Source organism: Marmota marmota, unplaced genomic scaffold (assembly GCF_001458135.2).
Source record: "Marmota marmota marmota unplaced genomic scaffold, marMar, whole genome shotgun sequence".
NCBI lineage: Eukaryota > Metazoa > Chordata > Mammalia > Rodentia > Sciuridae > Marmota > Marmota marmota.
Genome location: NW_026000057.1, coordinates 36,841,198 through 36,863,644, shown reverse-complemented (window position 1 = coordinate 36,863,644; position 22,447 = coordinate 36,841,198). Strand labels below are relative to the sequence as shown.

Here is a 22,447-nt window from a genome sequence, read left to right as displayed (position 1 = left end):
GGTTCGCACTTTCTTTCTTTGAATATATTAAATATGTTACTTGTCTTCTGATAAAAAAATAGATATTGAAATATCACTTGTAGGTGGTTGAATCTTTCTCCCCCCTACCCAGAGGATTTTCTTTATGAAATTTAATATTTTAACTACAGTAGGTTATGACATTGGATTTATTTTAACCTGTGAAAGTTTCTAATATGTAATTTCGAGTCTTTCTGTTTGTGTAATTTTAGGAAAAACTTTTAAATCTTGTTTTTAGTTTGTTTTGTTCTATTGCTTGGGTATCTTATTTGGGCAAAGCTATTATAACTGTGTTGTATCTTCCTTTTCGTTCATACTTATTATTTTTCTTAAGCTTTAAAAAAATCTCTTTCTTTTCCTTATTTATTTCCAACTTTTCTAATTTTATTCCTTTGCATCTTATAGTTCTCTGAAAGCATTCTATGTTGCTTTTTTGTTCTTTCCAGTTTAATCTTCATTTTTTGTAAAAGCTTTTTGTGTGACATCCCCTTTCAAATCTTTGTTTTTTAGAAACATACCATTAGAACTTTTCTAAGTTTGATTTATGATGCTTGTTCATAGCTCTAATATTTTTCTTAATTTTTTTAGAGTATTCTGAAACATTAAGTTGCTGGTTTGGAGTGTTTTCTGGGCATCTGGTCTGTCTTGCCTCTAGTGATGCCATTCTAGTCCTTATTCTGCTTTTGCTCATATTAAATTTATACAGGATTGGGCCACAGTCCTCTCTGATTGCCTACTTTTAAGTCAAATAAGTTATCTTTGCTCTTTGGCATAAAAGGCAAAGAGGGTTGGGACAGAACAACTTTTCTAGTTCTATGTCTCTTGGCATTTCCTCTTATATTGTTCTTATGAATTGGTTTTTAACACGGTCTCTTGTTTTTGAGCTCTGCTTCCTCCCCCTGCTCAATTTTATGTAGAGTTTGTTTCTCTTTTCCCCTGTTGTCCCTGGTCTGCTCATTTGGATTCTATTCCCAACAATCTCTCCACACTGAGGGGCTTTGCTCCTTGATTTAGGGCCCACAGGAAACATTTCCTCCCGCATTCTACTATTCTCATCTTAGTAGTATGATTTCCACTGTGGACCTGTTAGAGAGCTGAGGAATCTCTTCTTAGAATCCCATGACTTTCCTTCAAACTCCTTCTTTCACAGAAATGGATACAAGTAGATCTCAAGGTGAGTGATTTCATTCCTTCATCTTCTTACCTAATCTTATCAGATGTCTCTCTGTGTTGTTGTTTTTGGTTTTGTTGTCTTCAGGTCTTTTATTCTGAATTTATGTGGCCCCATAGGAATTAGAAAAACTACGCCATCAGGAGTTTCCAGCTTCTCCTTTCAGATTTTTATTGATACAATATTTTTAAAACCAGCAGCTCCTCCTGTTACACCCCTCCTGCCTGCTTGCTTACTCAGGGTTGGGCTGCTTAAATTGATGGTTCTTCATAAAGAGGTAAAGACAGGATGAAGCGAGTCTGGATAGAAACAGCTCATTGAAGTAGATTTTGAAAGAACTAGAACAAAAAGATACAAACACTTTAGGGTGATAGATAGTTCTAATGGGTATAAGTACTGAAGGTCCTTGGATTTTGTTGCATTATTTCCAGGTGGCTAGAAGAAGTCAGATACTAAGGTAATAGTAAGTGAGACTAAGTAGGTGTTCATTTCCAGAGCATCCTGCACATTCACTGAACTATTTGCAACATCATATACCTAACTTAGCTTTTGGATAGTTTGGAAGAGTTTTTACAATGCCAGATAACCAATGCCTGCATAGATCTGACAACACAAGTTGACTTCTTATCTATAGTTGGATACAGGAAAAACTTACGAATTAAATGAAAGAAAGATAAAGAATATATTTGGAATCTTTTATTTGAGGATTATTGCAGCCTTTTCATGGGAGGAATAGGTGAATTTATTCACTGGTTCTCCGATAACTCTGGTACAGAAATGACCTTTAAACATTGTTCTCCAGAAAAATTACTTTGTAATCATCTCCAAGTCCAGCTCTTCATCTTTCTTACCAAAGCAAGTATGCATTACTGTTCTCAGATACTTGGACCTTTTCTAGTATTATAGACTACTAATAACTATATTAGATCACTGATTATTTTTAAACCCATTACTAATATTTAACAGGAACTCTTGTCAAAGAATAATACCATGATGGGTCATAATTACCATTTCCCACATATATGGATTTACTTAGTTAGAGGCATTACTGAGACTGAGTTCCTTAGAGGCATTCTAGCAGTAAATGGCCACTGAAGCAGAAAATCAGATGACCATGCCCTATTTATAAGTAAGTGACAGATATTGTATAAATTAAAATTAGCAGTCTTAAGCTGTGTTTATACTTGGCTTAAGAGAATAAAGAGTGTTGGAGTGTAACAAATATAACTTTTGTTTGGACTTTCCTTCTGTGGCCTTCTTAAATAAATAACCTCCTAATTTATGTTGACATGTAAGAGGAAAATTAGGTAATTCAGTGATTTTCAAACTGGTACTCAAAAGATCCTAACTGCATTTTACCTTTTGATTCTAGAAAAGTTCCCACTTTACATATCCCTGGTCCAATTCTACCTAGCACTAGAGGAGTGAAAAAAAATATATTCAAGATTATGAAACAAAATGTAGTTATCAAACCGAGTAATTTTATTATATGCTAAGATCATTATTTATACAATTTGAAATATGAAATGCAAATTGACCAGATTTAACAATATCAGTTTCTTGTTAATGAAAAAATACAACATTAGTATTGAAGAACAAGGCTAACACAATTTTAGCTGTAACATGTAAACAGTGGTAATTTTCTAGAAGATTTTTGATCTATGGCATATACAAACCTGCACATATATTCTCAACACTAATAACCAAAATGCATTTTATGGATTTCAGGATGAACAACAATAAAAAAATGAAATTTGAGCTTATTCCAACACAGATTTCTTGATAATTTAAAGACTAAGTGGTCAAGAGTACATATATTAAAAAATGATTTCATGAGCAGTTTCAGTGAAATTAGATATTCCCACTGCTTTCATACATTTAGCACTGTCTTGAATTAATTAAAGGTACTGTGATTCCAAGTGACTATTAATTTACTGAGTAAATTGAACAAATCAAATTAAATAAATGGACAAATTAAGTTAGTAACAGAACAACTTGCTGATTGCTCCATCACTCCATTTTTGGTTGCTGCTTCTTTTTCCTTTGATCTACAATAATTTTATTTTTGTATCATGGACTCTTGTGGTTTATTGTTTCCATCTTTCATTAACTAGGTACTTTTTAAAAAATGTAGAAATGACCTTATCTCGTTGGCAAATAGCACTTATTATTTGTTCTTTTTCAGGGCCCCAGTGGAATTCTGACAGCCACATTCAGACTCTGTTAGCTGAGTTCAAATTTAGCCATAAGTCACATAGAGAGGGAAGGTGTGTGGGGACAAGTGCGTGGAGTATTGCATACATGGCATATGTGAAGGGCGCCTGAGTGGCAAACCACCCGCCTCATGATAGGCCTGTGAGCTGCAAACCACTTACCCATAGGCGCAGCCCTGGGCATGAGGCCACATGTTATAGTCCCTGCATTTGCTCCAGGGCCCACTCCTCCACTGGTCACTGCAAGGACAGATGGCAAGAAATTGTATTGGCGGCTGCCTATAATCTGCTTAGCTACTGCCTGTGTATGTAGACATGGTAACTACTTCCTGCTTGGTCTCTGGAGGTCTTGATTAGCTACTCCACAGCCACACTCTCCTCTACCCTCCTCGCTGGATGAGAGAGGGCCCACGCAGTGGTGAGATAGTTAATATCGTTAACATTCACCCAGAAGTTAAATGGTAATAGGAAAAATTTAAATAATTAATTTAGGTAGATATATAACATAGTTCCCTTGTTAAGTTTAGGAACTGGCAAACTGCCATATGGAAATGTCTTTTGTATGTAAATGTTACGTTTCCCCCAAATGTTTTAATATGTACTCTGTCTATAAATCCATCTATTAGAGGCTAAATTGCATCTCCCACCTCCCAAACTTATATGTGAAGCACTAACTCCCAGTACTTCAGAATGTAACCATATTTGGACATAAACTTTTTAAGAAGTAATTTAATTAAAATGAGGTTCCCTTTACTACCAAATGGGCTCTCAGTATGCTGCCCAGGCTGGTCTCCAACTCCTGAACTTAAGCGATCCCCTCACCTCAGTCTCCCAAGCACTGGGACTACAGGTGTGCGCCATCAAACCTGGAAAAATCCATTGTGTCTGGGTGTCCTTATAAGAAGAAGAAATTTAGACACAGACTGAGGGACGTACGACCATGTGAGAATGTAGTGACGAGACAGCAACCTAAACCAAGCAGAGAGTCCTCAGAAGAAACCAAAGCTGCTAACCTTATTGTGGACGGCTAACCTGTGTAATGGTGGAAAAATAAAATTCTATTGTTTAAACCACTAAGTCAGTGATGGCAGTGCTTTGTCATGGAAGCTGTAGAAACTGAACGGAGCATTCTTAGAGCAAATGACCTCCTTAGATTCTTTGCTAAGTGATCATTTAGTTCTCTGATGTGTACCACACTAGAAAAGCTGCAATACCTGTATTTATTTATCATATTATTTTATGTTATTTGCAGCCCATTACCAAGTCACTTTTCTTAGTTTCTTCAGAAGAATCAGCTTTGGTTCCTGGGGTGAGGACCCCAAACACCTCAGTATCTTCTGATGGCTCCCTTCCCTCCTGTGCGTTTTACACGTTGCCATACTGGGTTTCTCTTGCCATAAATGGGGACTTACCATGTTGCAAGCTACTCTTTGCTCAGTAGTATTTTAACATTGGATTGTGTACGTATCATTTTAAAGGTATGAGTTATAGGGTACAAATAAGAAATAATACGGGTAAACTATTTAACAATCCTGGCAGTACAATAGTAAACATTCAAGATATTTGGTTATTGCCATTATTTTTATTATTGCTATGTATTACAAACCAGTTACCTATAAAATTCCTTAGGTTGATTGAAATTTATTATCTTGACTTTTTCATATCCCAAACTGTTTTGAGCTTAGGTATTATAACTCCTATTGCTAGAGTATCAAAAAGTCAAATCCATTATAAATAATCTTCCAAAGATATATTAAACACATTTTATATTTTCTGTTACCAAGCCCAGTTAAACTTTCACACAGATTTTGAGTCACCATTTGAGAGTCTATGATTTTTTGAAAATAGTTTTTACATATGTATGACAATTTATTTTATTTGTGGTATGAGTATAGTTTTTTTCCATATTCATTAGTCATGGATTCAGATAACCAATCAATAACAATTATTGTACCATGATTGGATTAACTACCCTAAGTCTTCCTATTTTTAAATATTTTTAGATATTCCTCACTTCAAATGAGCCCAATCATTTCTGACTGAATTAAATTGCCACATTTTGAATAGTTTCCCCTTTTGAGTAATGTTTGTTTTGGAAATATTTGTAATAACAACAACAGGGTAAAAATCAATCCATCCTGTTGTTGGCAGGTTGAGGGTTTAGAGTATCATACTCAACTCACTGTAGTTTCCAAATCCGAGCAATTAATCGTTGATTAAAACCAACTAATCAACCAATATGATCCCCCCTCAAATAACAACAGTAACAAAAATGGGCATTTAAAACTTAAAATTTAAAAAGAACATTAAAAAAAAAGTTAAGGTTGCTGTATCCCTCTCCTCTAAGGTCTTATCAAAGACTATGGCTTTCAGCATTTTTGTGTGAATTCTAAAAAATCCAGGAGATCTCATCTTGTAACTGAAACATAAGAAATAAACATACTTCCTTTTCATGTCCAAGTGTTATTCGGTACTTGAGTATTATTTCCAAAGGTGAACCTGCCAGAACTCAACAGGGAAAATAAATGGATCACAGAGAAAGAGATACAATACATAGAACCCATAGAAATCATGTCTCATTAAGGGAAGGTTTTGGTGTTGAATGCAGTCACTTACATGCACAAGAATCATGAAAAGTTCATCAACGTCTGTTTCAGTTTATATATTTTACATTTTTGTTAATTCTGTTCAGGCTATAGATGAAAGATCTTCTCCAATAAGTTTCTTTCATTTGGGTTTCAGGTAAAGTAATGGGAAAATGACTAATTTTTCAAGGTTCAAAAATAATTTACTGAGCAATTATTATGTTTCTGATTAATTTACTATGAAATCCCATGAACCATTTCACTTTTTAATGTTTGTTTCAAGCACACCTGGTGACACAAATATAAGCAATGAGAATTATTCTCTTCAGCTGGTCCTGTTGTCCATAAGATAGGCAGGAGACAGTTAAGAGGAACTAAGACAGGGAGCAAATATGAGACATAATTTTTCATATCTGATATGGAAATTATTCCCATCAAGAAACACAAAAGATTTATAAGGTAACAGTAATAGTGTGCCTCTATTAAAAAAATGTAATTGAAAGCAACACAGGCTACTGGTTCTCTTTAGGCAGGAGAAGAAACACAGAACTCCTATGAGATAAGATCCACAGTGTGAATACTACTAGACTATGGGACCAGGCAGTTTGGTTTGCTACAGATAGGGGGAACTCACATAACCTTATTTTCCAGATCCTTAACTATCAAGATCTATCCATAGATGTATCCACATCATGGAGGATTCTGTGTGTGCAAATTGATTTGGGGTCCTATAGAACTTATCAGATAGTAGTTTCTCTTCCTAAGTTTGCCCCAGTATAACACTTCTGTTCTTACTGACCTAAGCGACCATGCATGGGTCATTTCTTTGGTTTGATCTCCAATGTAGAAGCATTGTTTCTATGCACACTATCAAAATGTACATATAAATTCTGAAATATGCTTCTGGGAACATCTTTAATCTTTTCATTTCCATAGTATCAAGAATTTGAGCTACTTGGAAAGTTGCAATTATCAAAAAAAGATTGAACTCAGTGTCAAAATTCAGTATTGGATGAGAATAGAGGAAAGATCTAAACAACAAGTTCTGAGAGATCCTAGAGGCAAATATCAGTGAGTTAAGGCCTTGACCCCGAGCTTATGCCTAGCCAGAACTAAGGCCTCCACCCCACACCTGCATCTCAGAACCCCACGCTTAATAAAATGTGAAGTGAATGCATGAACAACTGCTAAATAGACCATTGTAGGAAGTACTTATTCAGAGAGAGAGATGGTAGGAAGAAAAATAGTAAGAAGTAGTAAACAAGATTAAAATGACAAAATGTGCATTTAACTTACCTTTGGAGTTGGTTATTCAGAAGGAAACCAGGCTTTTGAAACACCCACTGAGAAAGTTGTGGCTTTTCTTTGGAACCAGATTGACCCCACAGAGAAACAGAAAGAAGAGGAAATGTTCAGTCAAAGACCAAATATCCACGCAGCAGTTTCCTTCTGCCCAGGATAATGGTGTTTTTACTTGTATACATCTTGTTTTTATATATTTACTCTCTATGTTATTACCAATGACATAAAATTTAATTTTTCTCCAAATAAAATATAAAACTTGTGTCTTCCTACTCAGGGGAACACACAAGGGTGGGGGGAATGCATGGGATTATGACAGTAATCTAAAGGATTAGGTTTATTTGCAGTTAGTTGATTTTGTGTATGCATATCTACTTGTCTACATGGGTTATGTGTGTTTGTGTCTGTCTGTCAAATAATTTTACAGAAAGCATTTGGGTCATGAACAAAATTAGTCATTACCTCTTTTTTAGTCTAAGGTGTAGTTGTATATGTTTTAACAATTGATTCCATATGTGTAGTTTTGTTTCACATGGGAGAATATTTGAGCAACTACATTTCATGCAAACTTTGATTTTAACTGTATTTATAAAAGTTGGCTTCGTGTTGCATAGGTGTCTTGAGAAAATCTTTTTATACTGATAAGTTCTTGAGTCAATGCTGTACTTGATATTAATTTTTGTTTAGCAGTATTTACAAGAAGTTAGTCCTGTGTGTACCTGGAATATTATTTTGGTTGGAGGTAAAGAAAGAGGGAAGTGACAGAAATAGACAAAGTATCTTCAAACTTTCTCTTCATTCATTTGAATTTTTCTTCAACAAGTTTTAATCCCTGTTTAGTTGTGTACTTAAAACAAAACAAAACAAACCAAAAACCTCACAACTTGCTGTAAATGAACAATTGATTACAGGGTTTGGTGGCAGGTCAGGAAGAGAAACATGTATAATCGGAGCTGTCTGGGACAGATCAACACTAAAAAGCTCACTTTAGGTTTTTAGCAGTGTTTGGTGAAAAATAAAGGAGTCACTTACCTTTTCACTGAGTGACTTGTTAAATTCGTGTTCCTAAATACGCTGGTGCTTGCCAGAATCAGTTGTCAAAGTTAGGTCTGAAAATTCTAAAGGGAAAGTTGTTAGAATCCTGTCCTCCCTGCTAGCCATCACCAACACCAAGTGGTGGCTCAATCCCTCGATTTTTCTGCTCCAGGACATTCTGCGAAGGAGAAATGCAACCACTTTTGAACAACCCCCTGCATCACTTTGGAAACCTTGACAATTGCTAATCAAAGCTCACCAGCAGTTTCCAGGACAGCTAGTCTCATAGCGTTCCCCCGCCGGTCTCACTGCTGCCACTGGCGCCCCCAAGCGCCTGGCGCCTGCGTTTACTACCTTCCACCTTGGAAGAAGGGAACTGCAACTGGGGAGCCTCAAGGATGGACCGCAAAGACTGCCCTTAGAATTTCCCAGGGGGCAGGAGATACAAAACAGAGGAAGTCAGAACCCCAGAGTCCCCACCTTACCACCGCGTCCATTCCTGCCTGGGATTTCCTCTTTGCAAAGAGGGCAGTTACCAAGAACAGTGAAGATGCCCTTTCAAGCTGCGAAGTCCAATCTCTTGGAACATATCCCCTGGGCACCTCTTCCTCACAGTCCCTCAGATACACAGATACACTATGTGTGGTGGGGTTAGGCATGGATAAGGAGGAAACTGAAAAGACCAAACTCTTTGGAGCAGGAGAATTATCTTTCCCCTTCTGGTTCTCTCCTTCCCCATCCCCAAATCTCCCTCTGGATCCCTCGGGCACCTGCTAGCGCACCTATATGGCGCCAGCCCTATGCGCTCTTTGGGCGGGACAGATTAAAATCAAATTTGAGCGCACATAGAACACAATATTAATGCCCATAAGTTTGCTTCTTTAAAGTCTCTATACTGCTTTTCTAGCGCTCCTCGCCTAGTCAGAGACTGAGGATGTGTGGGAGTATAGTAAGGAAGGAGAGTGGCGGTCATGACAAGTGGGGACAGCTTGCCCCTCTCCTTTAACACATTTGCCCTCCGCCTGTTTCCAAAGGCCCATCTACTCCTTGAAGCTGTGGTCAGTAATTGGGAGCCTCACATTCTTCTAGGGGTAAATTCTTTTTTTTTCCCCCAACTGTGGAAGAGGAATGGGAGGTTGAGGAGCGGGAGAACAAGTAGAGGAAGCCGCGAGAGGAGCTGCAGCAGTAGGGTGTAAGGAGGGCGGGGAGCGGGCGGGGGTGAGAGAAACGTTTTCACTCTTTGTCACTCTTGAATTGGGGGCGGAGGAAAAGCCCACTGTGGAAAGCTATAAAAAGCAAAGAGGGCGGGGGGGAGAGGAGAGGAGAGGAGAGAGAGGGAGAGGGGAAGGGAGAGGGAGGGAGAAGAGGTAGGGAGAGAGAGGGAGCGCCCGAGTGCCAGAGTACTAGTCTGCGCGGAGCGCAAGTGGGCTCTCAGGGCATCGCAGTGTCGCTGCTCACAGGGGTGGTTACCCTGTGTGAACCAGAAGCAAGCGCCTCAGAGTGACTGTGAGATCGCGCGTGGGGGACGTCAGCTCCTCTCCGATCTCGAGGGTCCGGTCTGGAGGCGATTCTGATTCCCCGTTATACAGTCTGATAACCTGCAAAGTTTGAGACATTAAGAATAGGACAAAAAAGAAGAGAAACACAACCGAGACCAAAGGCGAAGAAACTGTTGCAGACCTGCTGCTCAGTTAAGAGAAGGACTGAACCGCGGAGATTTCGGAGTGAACTCTGAGGTGCAAAGCACGGACCAACCCCAGCGGTGCGATCCGCCGGGCTGGGTCTTCTAGCACCTTGAGTCACGCCTCCTTGGCGAGAAGGCGCCTCGCCTTTGATTGCTTGCAGTTACTGCAGAAACTTCCTGCCCTGGTGGAGACGCGGGTGTGGTGCTTGCTCCAGGCTTAAGGCGTGAGACTGAGTTCACTGGGTCTTTGGTCCCCGAACCAGGAAGGGTTGAGGGAACAGAGTCTGCGAGCCCTCTGCGCCCCACGTGACGGGTCCGGTGTTGGGCTCCTTCTTACCCCTTCATTCGCATCCCTCCGGGCTTTGCGCCTCCCCGGAACACCTCGCCGGGAGATGGCCGCGTTAATGCGGGGCAAGGATTCGTCCCGCTGCCTACTCCTACTGGCCGCGGTGCTGATGGTGGAGAGCTCACAGCTCGGCAGCTCGCGGACCAAACTCAACTCTATCAAGTCCTCTCTGGGCGGGGAGACGCCTGCCCAGGCCGCCAATCGATCTGCGGGCATATACCAAGGACTGGCTTTCGGCGGCAGTAAGAAGGGCAAAAACCTGGGGCAGGTAGGAAAATGCAAACACACTCTTGAGCCAGGGGAGATAGGGACCAGCGCTTTTGCGCGCGCTCCCTTTGCCTTTAAGCCTGGTAATAGTCGGAGCGCGACTTCAGGTGTGGCGCGCCCACCGCTGGGGAGGGTGTCCCCAAAGTTGCGTCTGCACTGGCACGGGTGTCTGGGTGTTTGTTGCTTGCATGGAGTGGGTGGGTTAGGGTTCCGCCTCACATTTGCTTCGGGATGTGGGCACCTATTAAGACATAGTGCGTTCCAAGGGGATGCAGCTGATGAAGATATTATCTGTCCCATAGCAACTATTACGTGCTAGGCACTGTTTTAGGCGCTTTACATGTTCACTAGTTCAGTGTTCACAACTCAATACGACAGGCGCTGTTGCTTTTCTATTCCATAATGGAGTAATTGAGTCACTGAGAGATTAGTGATTTGCCCCAGGCGCACAGCTGGTGTAAGTGGCAGAGCAGAATTTCAGACTGGGCAGAGTCCAGATCCTGGGCCCCCATTACATGTTACAGTTTTAAGAGGGATTTACCTCTTTTCAGGTTCTCCTCTCCCAACCACTTTCTTCCTTCAAAGAAGTAAAGTCACTGGTAGAAAAAAGCTCCATAGATGCACTTTTCTCACTCCTGTAGAATTGTAAATAAATCAACCATGAAGAAGCAAAATGATGAGGTGCCAATGACAGAGTCCTAAGCGCCGGATAGAACAAGGAGACGTTTTGTGAGAGGGAACATCCTGCGGGCGATTGCGTCTCTGTGTCACACAGACAATTACATTGACAAACAGTTACACAAATAGATACCTACAGAGCCGCAAGCGTGCACTGTGGGCACCAACTGTGGCCGGCGCACAGCGGCCAGGAGAGGGGGCTCTGTGGGTACTGAGAATCACAACAGCTCCACCTTCTGCTCCTTTTGTGGCAGGCCAAAACCAAAAGCCAGTTTGGCAAACAGCACACGCACCTCGCACAGCACGTGTCAGCCCCAGCGGTGACCCATGCCCAGTAGAGCTTTGTTTCCTTGCTTCCTCAGAGGCGTCTGCAAATGTGGTTCTGAATGCAGAAAGTCCTCTGTCGCCTCTGCTTACAGCCCAGGCGGCAGGGTGAAGGATGACAGCCAGCCTGGTGCTGGTTGGTCCGCCAGGGAAACTCAAATCATAGCTTGGCCCCCTACTGCCCTCTCACGGGGACAGTTTTGTTAGTTTTGCAGTTTGAGAATGTTTCCCAGGTTTGAAAATGTCAAACATTTCGGCTATTTTCTCAAAGGATTGCAAGGTCTGTAATTACAGTCTTTCTCTCTTCCTTTCTTCTTTCCTTCCTTCCCTCCCTCCCTGCCTCCCATCTTCCTTCCTTTCTTTCTTATTTCGTTTAGGGACTTAAGGAAAATAAGCTATACACGTATGTACATATGCACTTACTAGGAAACCTTGGCATATACTTATGAAACCTTTGCACATCCTAACACACATTCATATGCCTCAGCTCTTGGATGACCACGCTCATACCCCTTTCCTCTTCCTGGGAAACACCCTGACACTTTCAACAGCAATGAACCTAATGGACTCTTGGAAGTCCATCACGAAATGGAAAATGGTCAGAAAGAATGTATACTCTTAATTTAAACCAGAGGACTTTTTTTTTTTTTAACTCTACTCACTTCTAACTCCACATTATCAGTTTAACCTAGCGGTATGTATAGTCCTACAAAGAGATAGGAACCCGATTATCTTTTGAGGTTGCTTTCAATTCTACTCCATGTATATTCCAGGATTTCATATAAAGCTCATTTTGTTTCTGTCATGCAGTTGGACCCCAATACCTAATGTTCCTCTGTCAATTGATGAGTTATGTTAGCACTGTCACTAGCCATGGCCTTACAGAGTAGACTAATGCACACATCTCAGAACGTTGCATCTTCTTTTCCGTTTTGTAGTATACCTGCTTGTAAATAGCTACACACTATGTATAATTATTTTGGTATTCCTCCAAGGATTTACTTAATTATGTTGCTTAGAGTTTAATCTAAAGCAGAGGGCTTCTGATTTCTAACTCTACTTGCCTCTCCTCAAATGGAAGTTTTATTTATTTATTTTACAAATGAGATGAATTTCTGATATGTCCTCCATAAGTTGGCAGTTCTATGAATTATGTTTCATTATATGTACTTATGTAGCAGGTCCTTAAAATTTGACATTATGGTTTTGAGAAGATTGTAACATATTGGAGTTAACAGCAAAGCAAAACAAAATGTTGGATTGAATAGCAGGAGGATAGATGGTAAATAGGAGGACTACATTTCGTATACTCCACCTCCCCACCTTGTCTAGCAGATGATCTAAAACATGTACTGTTGTGAAGAACCAAATAGATTTTCTCTTTGGAGCAGAAAGAGGAATTATTTGAATACTAATTAGTCTTGCTATCTTTTTTATTCCACTAGTTATGTAGTCATCCAAATTCTTAGTATTCTTATTTTCAAAAACAGCATATAAATGATAAGCATACCAAAAGAGGGAAGAAGGCACTTCCATTTATAGGGAAATCTCTTGACTTGAAATTAAAATGCTCTGAATTTTATCTTTCATAACAACAAAATATGGTAGAGAAGATTGGAAGCCAAGTGTCAAATAATCGAAGTATCTAATTATATGTTGTCATCCTGAGGCCTAATGAGTTTGATTTTCCCAACCCCTTTGTCCATGATTGATGATGTTGAAATATATGCCATTCAGAGATACAGGAATAAGAAACTTTAGGATGCAACTTCAAGTTGGCAGGTTAAAAGATTCGCCTTTCATCATTTTTGTCTTAAATGGAAATTTAACAAATATTTAATTTAATTTTTCAGGATAGAAAATTAAAATAAAAATTTTACTGCCATTGCTGAAGAAATTTTAAAATTCCCTAATCTGAAAAGTGAAAATGAGAATAAATGATATCCACAATTTGTTTGATTCGCTCTAGACTGATTTCGTATGAAGAGAAACATTCTTATTTATAGGGGTTCTGTTTGTTTTATGGTCATGGTGGATTATTTATAAATTACTCCTAGAAAATGTGTCCTTAAATTTTAAGAAAGATTTATAGGGCCCAGAGATAAGACATATTGCTCTCCAAAGGCATTAAAATTCTCATTCTTAGGTTTTCTTTCAAAAATACAGTTTTGAGTTACAACAGAAACCGACATAGAAAATTGAGAGTGGTAGCATTCAAATGGTTGATACAGAATTAGCAAAAAATACTTTATTGTATAATTTACATTAATTTTTAATTTGATTTTTCATTTGCAGCTACTGCTAATGGTTTTTAAAGGTAGTGCATGCAGGTATATATATATTGGGATAAATTAAGTTTCAGGACTATTGCATGTGTGTGTGTGTGTGTGTGTGTGTGTATGTATGTATATATATGTGTGTGTGTGTATATATATATATTTTTTTCAACACCTAAAGAAAGTATTTCAAATGTTCAAAATCAAAACTAGTTTTAAACAAAATTTTCAATATCACATGGATAAATATATTTGATTGAGTATACCGTTGTTTAACATCACCTCTGGAGTTTGAGGTGTTGAATTTTTAGGCAACCTTTGAAACTAATTATTAAAAATGTCCAAGCAATGAAAAAAATCATTTTGCCTTTATAATTCACACTTTTATGTGACTGTAAAACTTTCTAGAGTTGTTTTCTATTAACTTCTTATTTCTTTACTCATTGCTTCGTTTTTTTGAGACTAGTAGCTGAATTTAATTTGAATACAATGTAGTATTTTGAAATTATTTTAAAAGCGATGAGTAGAACAATGACAAAACAACTTTATTTTAAATGTAGGCAAACATCTTGGCATGTATCTTTAAAGAGAATCTGAAACTGTTTAAAGTAAATTCAGATTTCATGATTTTCTAATATAACTTGGACACTTGAAGAACAATGGATTAGAAGGAGTTATGTGTTAGAATAAATTCTTAAAATATATTGAAACAGAACTTGAGGGAGTTATTAGAAAAAATTGTTATTTGTAGATTGCATCTTTGAAATAAAATGCTTTTGAAATACCCTAAGCAGTCTACTTTGGTAAGTGATCTTTTCACTTTCTGAAATTATTTGTGACATTTTTTTTTAAGCCACAGTCAATTTTCCCCTGCTAAAGAGTAAATAATCTGCTTATTCTTTCTGGATATTCACTGACATTAAAAAAATATTTTTAAGGTTAAAATTTTCAAAAGAACTTGAAATATTTTGTAACAGTCTACATTATGATTCCTTTTCTTTCATTCTAAATCATGGAGATTGATAGTTGATACAAGTGGAAGGTTACCTCACAAATAGAAAGAAAGGAATTTTAATCATAATCTAAGTATCCATTGATTTATTTTGTGCTAGACTCAAGAGAGCAAGAGGACAAGGTGCATTAACTCACTCCAGCTGTGACACTGACCCTACTGTAGTCTTCTTTAGTTTTCATTCTGAACAAACTTCTGCCCCCTGTCCTCATTCCCAGAATGTTTCAAATCTATAGTTTTACAAAGATAAGGCAATAACATGAAGGGTAACGGGTTCATTCTATTTAAGGGGAATAGTGGTACTTACTCTTCTTTTTTCTCCATAATCAATTTAAATGTATGATAAAGTCATTTGTGAAGTTTTAGAAGAAATACCCTTAATATATTTACTTTTTTTAGTCACGGCTACACGTTTTTTGATATTGAAGTAACATCAAAATGAATTATTGTCTTATTTCTACTTGTCACTCCCTGACAATCTGTTAAAGTTATTTTAGTTCATTATATTTCTAGTTGTTCATCTATTTAAAAAAAAAAAAAGAAAAACTGCTTGTAGCTATTTATCTAATTATTGAAAAGATTTCTGTGACATTTGTGTCTGGGTGAACCTTGCACTGAGTCATTTTTAAAATCTGAAGCAAAAGCCAAAAGAAAATAAGATTAATAATAATTAGTGGATAGGTATTTGCATTTTGTGACATTGCTTTAAGATGACCTGGAAAGATTAAATATGGAATGCATAACAAAAATTTAATATTACATATAAGGTGAGTGGAGGTCAATTTTCTCTTTCTTTTCTCTTTCTCTTACTTTTGCCAGGAATTCGAGCAAAACATCATATTTTTCTCTAATTGTTTTGTTAGGATAAATATAAACCATTCAAACAAAGAGGTCAATTGATATAAAATTTGGGAGATTTTTTTTTTTTTTTTTTTTTTGGATAGGAACATCTGTCCACAGGAAGAAAAGTCACCATTGAAATATTTAAAGAGTGGCTTTCTAATGAGTGTCTCATGCTGACTTGGGTCACTGCCCACTTTGGGTTCAAACCAATGATGGGAAGGCCATGAATAACACCAATATCTAATCAGATGTCCTTTGGAGAGTTTATCTCATAAATTCTTTTCTGAGAGATAGTAAATCAAATCAGATAAACCTTTAAGACTAGGAATTTCAATATTGTATCTAAATTGTTATATTTTAACTCAAGTAATTAACTTGTGCAGCACTAAAAACAAAATTGCAATTCTAGCACATATTCTACAATGATTGAATCTGTACAACAGTTTACTTTTGTGGGTTCTTAATGCTAATTTATATCTATCTACTTACTTTAAAAACAAATGCAGAAATGAAATCAGCAAATACCAAAAAATAGTAAATTTTAAAAATATTTTTATTTTTCTCACTGAAATGGAACAATGTATATCAGATATATTTAAAAATGTTTTTCAGTATCTAATTTTATTAGTTGTGGCTTTCAATAATAATCTAGTTGATTCACTGATGTATTTATAATTTGGTACACAGAATAGATTAAATGTGTCATAATGATACTTTTAACTGCCCTTACCCTGTCTAAAATGAATTTAAAAATTAATGAATAAATAAGCACTTTAAATGGCAAAACAATTCAAAGCATTACATTTAGGGGAAGTGGCTTTTAAATGTGGTTGACACCCCTGCCCCAAACCTATCCTAAGAGAGGCTTGCTTTCCATATAATACTTTATCTTGTGGAATAAGATAAAGCACATGTTCATTCTTCTGGAGAATGGATGAATTGAGTGATCTTCAGATGTTTTATTCCTTAAACTGACTTGCAAGTGGTTATGGTACACATTAAATTATAGTAAGACGTACCATGGATTGATCATTTACTCTGTGCCAGGTACTACTCCAGATGCTTAGGTTGCATTAACTCTTTTGATCCTGTAAACAGCCTTTTGAGGCTAATCCTAATCTCACTCTTCTTTTAATAAATGAAATATTTGATAAATTATGGAAACATTAATTTTCAAGAGACAGAGAAAGATTATGCCATTTGTTTACTTCACATAGCAATATGGTAAGAAAGCTAAAGCTCAAACCTAAGCAATTCAGTGTTTTAACCTGTATACTCAATTACCTGGCTATGTTGCTGCAACATAGTAAACTTACTCTTGGTTTAAGAAGGAACATTGGGCTTTTCTTTTACTTCCTAATGACATGGGTATAACTCCAGGTTTATTGAAATCCACAATGAAACCCAAACCCACTATTTCTGCCAAAAGCTACTCTGGGTAGCCTAAAGAATGTTAGAATTCCATGGATACAAAGCAGTACATGATTTTCATCTCAGCCTCCACTTATCACCCTGTCAGAGGACTTCACTCTTGTCAAGGAAAACCCACCCCACCCCACCCCAACACATCTCTTTCTGATTGAAGGATGGCGTCTCCCTTAGAAGAAGGGGATGCTATTGGATGAACTCTTCTATGTTCATGCCAACAGCACACTTCCCAATGCCCATCTCCCTGAACTTGAGCACCGCCATGCACACAGGCCTTCCTGATGGCTTCTTTACCAGGATCAAGCTGCATTCCTTTCACCCTCATCAGATACGGGGGAGATTGTCATGTTTTAGAGCTTGCTGTTGCTTTTGCTTTTTCCTTGGCTTTGTCCCCTCCTAACTACTTTCAGAAAATCAGATGGTCTGTGCAGACATTATAGCACTACAGTTTCCTAATAGGTTCCAAATTTTAGCTCACCACCAGCTAGATTAATGGTGTTGGAAAAGTCACTTAATATCCCTAGCGATTTTTTCCCATCAAATCTGCAAAATAGGGATCACATGACAACAATAAGAACAGCAACTATAGTCCTAATAATATTTAGCTTACTGGGCAATAATGAGAATCTCACGAGATAATGTTTAAAAAATATTTAAGAGGAAAGCACACTTAGTTAATGTACTGATATCATTTATCTCTACCACTGTTACGGAAGTAAGTTAAGTGTTCATGCACCAAATAAAACGTGGCTGCTTACTCTCCTTAGAAAGTAAGGCAGGGCTGACTACACTAGTGCATATGATGTTCATGAAGGAAACAAATGAACTCAATTACACCAAAACTAAGAACTGTAAAACAAAACAAGACAAAATAACCACACACACCACACGCTTGCTATCACATTCCTCATATTGAGTGTTAATATTAAGGGGGATGCTAAATCAGTGTTGTCTTGTAGAAAATAAGCAAAGGAGCACATAATTGAATAATTGATGAAAATGCAGAAAGAGCGTAGAGGCAAAGGTACCCCAGACATTAAAAATACAATCACAGTAAATTGGAGGTACTAAGAACCAAGGACCTTTGCAATCATCTATTCATAAACTTGGACATTTTCTCACAGCTTCTTTTTCTTTTGGTGACACTTTTTCTTTCCTTTTCGGATACTGTTCTCCTTTTTTAAAAATCATCGGTCTTATACACAGATACCTGCCTTTAGTTTTCTAAACACAGGAACCAATTAAATAACATGGGAGCATCTTCTCTCAACAGCATTAATTTGATATTGTCCATGGTAAGGTAGGCCCTGCAGAGTGTCTGGGCCCATATAGTTTGCAAGGAATTTGGAAGGTTGACAATCCTAGTTGAGTGTCAGCCATCTGTTCTGGAAGGACTCAAAAACTGGAGACTCATTTCTATCCTATCCCTTCATCTCCTTTACTTTTTTAAATTTTGAGTTACATTTTCATGATTTAGGTAAATTGGGATATTGTAAGAATGTTTGAGAGTGAAATTCATCTCATGAAAGTGTGGAGTAAGTTTCTTTTAACATTAGAAACAAACTTCCAGTAAATGTTTCTGTCTGGACAAGAAAACTTCATCCAAATGGGAGGGCAGAGGGGAAGGTTACTGTTTTCAATGACCTGAAATTATAGTCACTTTCCAATAACAGTTTTCACCTGTTCATCCTAACTTAATCTGAACCCGTGGACATTTGGCTCCCGGCTTTGTGTTAGTGTCTTGAAATCCACAACTTTTTTCCCCCAATAATCATCCTCTGTACTCTCTCACCTGTCATCTGTTCTTTTTTTTTTGGATACCAAGGATTGAATTCAGGGGCACTTGCCCACTGAGCCACATTCCCAGCCCTATTTTGTATTTTATTTAGAGACAGGGTCTCAATGAGTTGTTTAGGACCTCGTTAAATTGCTAAGGCTGGCTTTGAACTTGTGATCCTCCTGCCTCAGCCTCCTGAACTGCTGAGATTATAGTCATGGGCCACTGTGCCCAGCCTGTCATCTGTTCTTTATACCTGATTCATTTACTTTATGCTATTATGTTAACTTGTTTTCTTCTCTGTCTCATTCTTCTTTATTCCACACACTAATTCCTTTCCAATCATCTATTCATAAACATGGACATTTTCTCACAGCTTCTTTTTCTTTTGGTGACACATTTTTTTTTTCCTTTTTGGGTATTGTTCTCCTTTTTAAAAAATCATTGGTCATGTACACAGATACCTGCCTTTAGCCTAACAAACTCCTGAGTCCAATTTCTTGCGCAAAAATTTTAGAAAACATTCAAGAAATAACAGCTATAACAAAAGCAGCAGCAACAAAAACCCTCTAAAACAAAAGATCAATCTTTTATGTCTAAACTCAGAATCCAGGTAATTGAGTTTTTATGTCTATTTTTTAAACCTGCAGATTAACGCAGACTGTAAGAATTAAGTGTTATTGTCCACAGTTATTCCCATGTTCTGTTCTAGTTCAGCACTTTCTGGTTATGAAAGAACTCTGTGTCCCCATCAAGACTTTTGTTTTCTAACCCTATTTATTTGAATGCTTGGAGTTTAAATGACCAATTTTTTCTCTGATAAATCTGTGGTTAAAGGACTTGGGCCTGACTGGATTATGCAAGTAACTATGCTTTATGTTCATAAAATGTTACATAGTATAAAATATGCAAACATATTTCAAAGAGTGTGCAATATTTATTTCTATTGCTTGCACTATGTATTGAAGAGTATTTTTTTTTTGCTATGTGCTAATTGCTATATATAAATGATGATTTTACCTTCAGTGTGAAAAAGTCCCTTACTATTTACTTTAAATTGATGGACTTTTAAAAATTCTTGAATATTTAATAACCAAGTAAGAAAATTCTTCAAATGTTTTTAATCATTGTTATTCAATATGGAGAGAGTTGTAGAAGGGACCAAGGGAATCTTTTGTCATCTAAATATTTCAAAAACTTGTATGACAGACTTAAATAGGATATGGTTAGACCTGCAAGAGCAATGGAAGTCATCTAGTTTAACTCACTCATTTTATACTTGAGGGAATGAGGCCTGGAGATGTTTATTGATCTGACCAGTGTACTAAGATAGTTGGTTCCCATGACAAAGGAATTCTTGCTGGAACTTGAATCCTCTGACTCCTAAAGCAAGCCTTTCAAAATCCAAAAGCAATGCTTTTTGTGAAATCTACATCAACAAAGCTCTGTGCAAGAATTCAATTCAATTGTCTTGAGTTGATTTAACGGATGATGGGAAATAAATTGTATATAAAACTTTTTTAGCTGCACATTTGTGCATGTTCAAATATACTATCAAAGATTAGAATGCCATATTGACAACTATGTCAGTAGGTTTTAAACAAAATTAACGATGGGAAGTGGCTTTGACTGTGCTGTCCTTGCTCACTTTCTCAGCTCTGATACTTTAATGATGTGATTAGCAAGAATCCTGGCTGAAGAGCTGCTCTGGAATGGCAGGAGGCATAAAGGAAGGCAAGCCATAGCAGCCTGCTGCAAATGCAGATTGCTTGGCATTGGTCCAAACATCATGAGATGGAGGCCAAAGGCTTTAAAACTTTCTGCCAGAGAAATAAATATATTTTACATGGTGATCAGTATTACCCCCACCCCCACACTCCTGAAAACAGTTTCAAATGTAAATACTCTTATGATAGGTAATGCAATTTGACATTTTAAAATTTTAGTTCTTTCATTCCATTCTGCTCCGTGATCTTCTATTGTTTTGGGTTTTTATTTGTTTGTTTATTTTTTTTTCTTCTTTATGCTGGTGACTCCTTGAATTGATTGATCAAAATCTGCAGTTTAAATACTACTGGCCCATTAGACTATTGCCTTTTCTAGGCAGGATCTTGGGATACCATGCTTGGAGATCAGCATTATTTTAGGAGATGCTCAGTCTGCCAGGTAGGGATGTTAGAGGCAAGCAGACCTTCGTAGAGAGAAGTGTCCACCTTCTCAGGCCCCTTCCACTTTCTCTTCTGTAACTTCAGGTTAGTTCTGGAAGGGATATGGTGGATTTCTTCACCTGTGCAGGTGGCTTAACCTCTTCTCCTGTCTCTCCACTTTCAGCAGTATGCAAGCAATAACTATGTGACATTTAATGTTTATGGCATATTTAATCTGCATCTGTTACTAAACATGATTATTGTTCCCTCTGGGTAAGTGCCATATATACCATATAACTTAGTTTCTAAGAATTTGTTGTTGAAGATGATTATAATTTCTGCCTAGGACAGCAGTGAGCCTGAGAGTGCACTGGATATAGATTCAGCAGACCTGGTTAGCCTACTGTTTAATATGCTGAATATTGAAGAAATCTCTTAATACCTTGAAGCTGTAATTTTCTCATCGGTATAATGATTGTCATAATAGTAGTATATTTTCCTGTCACTTTGGAAACCATAAAACATTGCTTCTTTGTGCCAAAATCATTAACATTTGTTTACCAAAAGCAAATTTGAGACCTTTTCACCCTGAATTTATGAAAGCAAACTATGAACTGGATTGCATCAACCCAGGAATAATTTGTGATTCTAAAGCCATAAATAATTTCCATTTTGATTGATTTGCCTTTTTTAAAAAAATAAAAGCAGAGAGATTGAAAGTGGAAAGTAGTTTTCTTTCTTCTATTTTTGGTTTGTTTCCCCCTTTTTTGGTCTATTTGTTTTGATTTTCTTAGATTTCTTCAAAAATTTCAGTATTGTAGTAATGTTTTCATGTTTCTAATGAATAGTTAGGTTTTTTTTCATTTTTTTTGAAATGCTATTAGAATATCTTGCCCATGGCATTCAAGAAGAGCCCCAGGCCTTTTTTTCCTATCATCATCAGGATGGGGGTGTGTGTGTGTGTGTGTGTGTGTGTGTGCGCGTGTATTTTTAAACCTCTTGGAAAAGTGTGGTAAGGGACTCAGGAATAGAAATCAATGTATTGTTAAGCTTCTGAAACTACTTGAGGACCATAGTTTGGACATATAGGGTTAGGATTCATAATGGATAATGTTTAGAGACATTAGTAATAGTAAAGACAAGTCATATTGCTTTGGAACCACATAGACTGGGACAGAGGAAATATCTTTTGTCAAGAACTTATCAAACAGGAAAGCAGATATTTTTCAAAGCTGCTAAAAACACATTAATATATTACTAAGCAGCATTTCCTATCAAGCAATGCAATAACTGATTATTTGTGTTACATGTGTAGGGATCTCAGTTTAGTAAATACAGTAA

At 37.4% G+C, this 22,447-nt stretch overlaps 1 protein-coding gene across 1 annotated transcript in view; it reads left to right on the top strand.

Annotated features, from left to right (window-relative positions):
• Window positions 1-9,673: 9,673 nt before the first annotated feature.
• Window positions 9,674-22,447, top strand: part of Dkk2 (dickkopf WNT signaling pathway inhibitor 2) — a 98,129-nt gene continuing 85,355 nt past the window's right edge. The window contains exon 1 of the mRNA XM_048813701.1: window positions 9,674-10,622. Within this exon, the coding sequence (XP_048669658.1) occupies window positions 10,401-10,622 (222 nt within the window). The 5' untranslated portion in view covers window positions 9,674-10,400. The remainder of the gene's footprint in view (window positions 10,623-22,447) is intronic.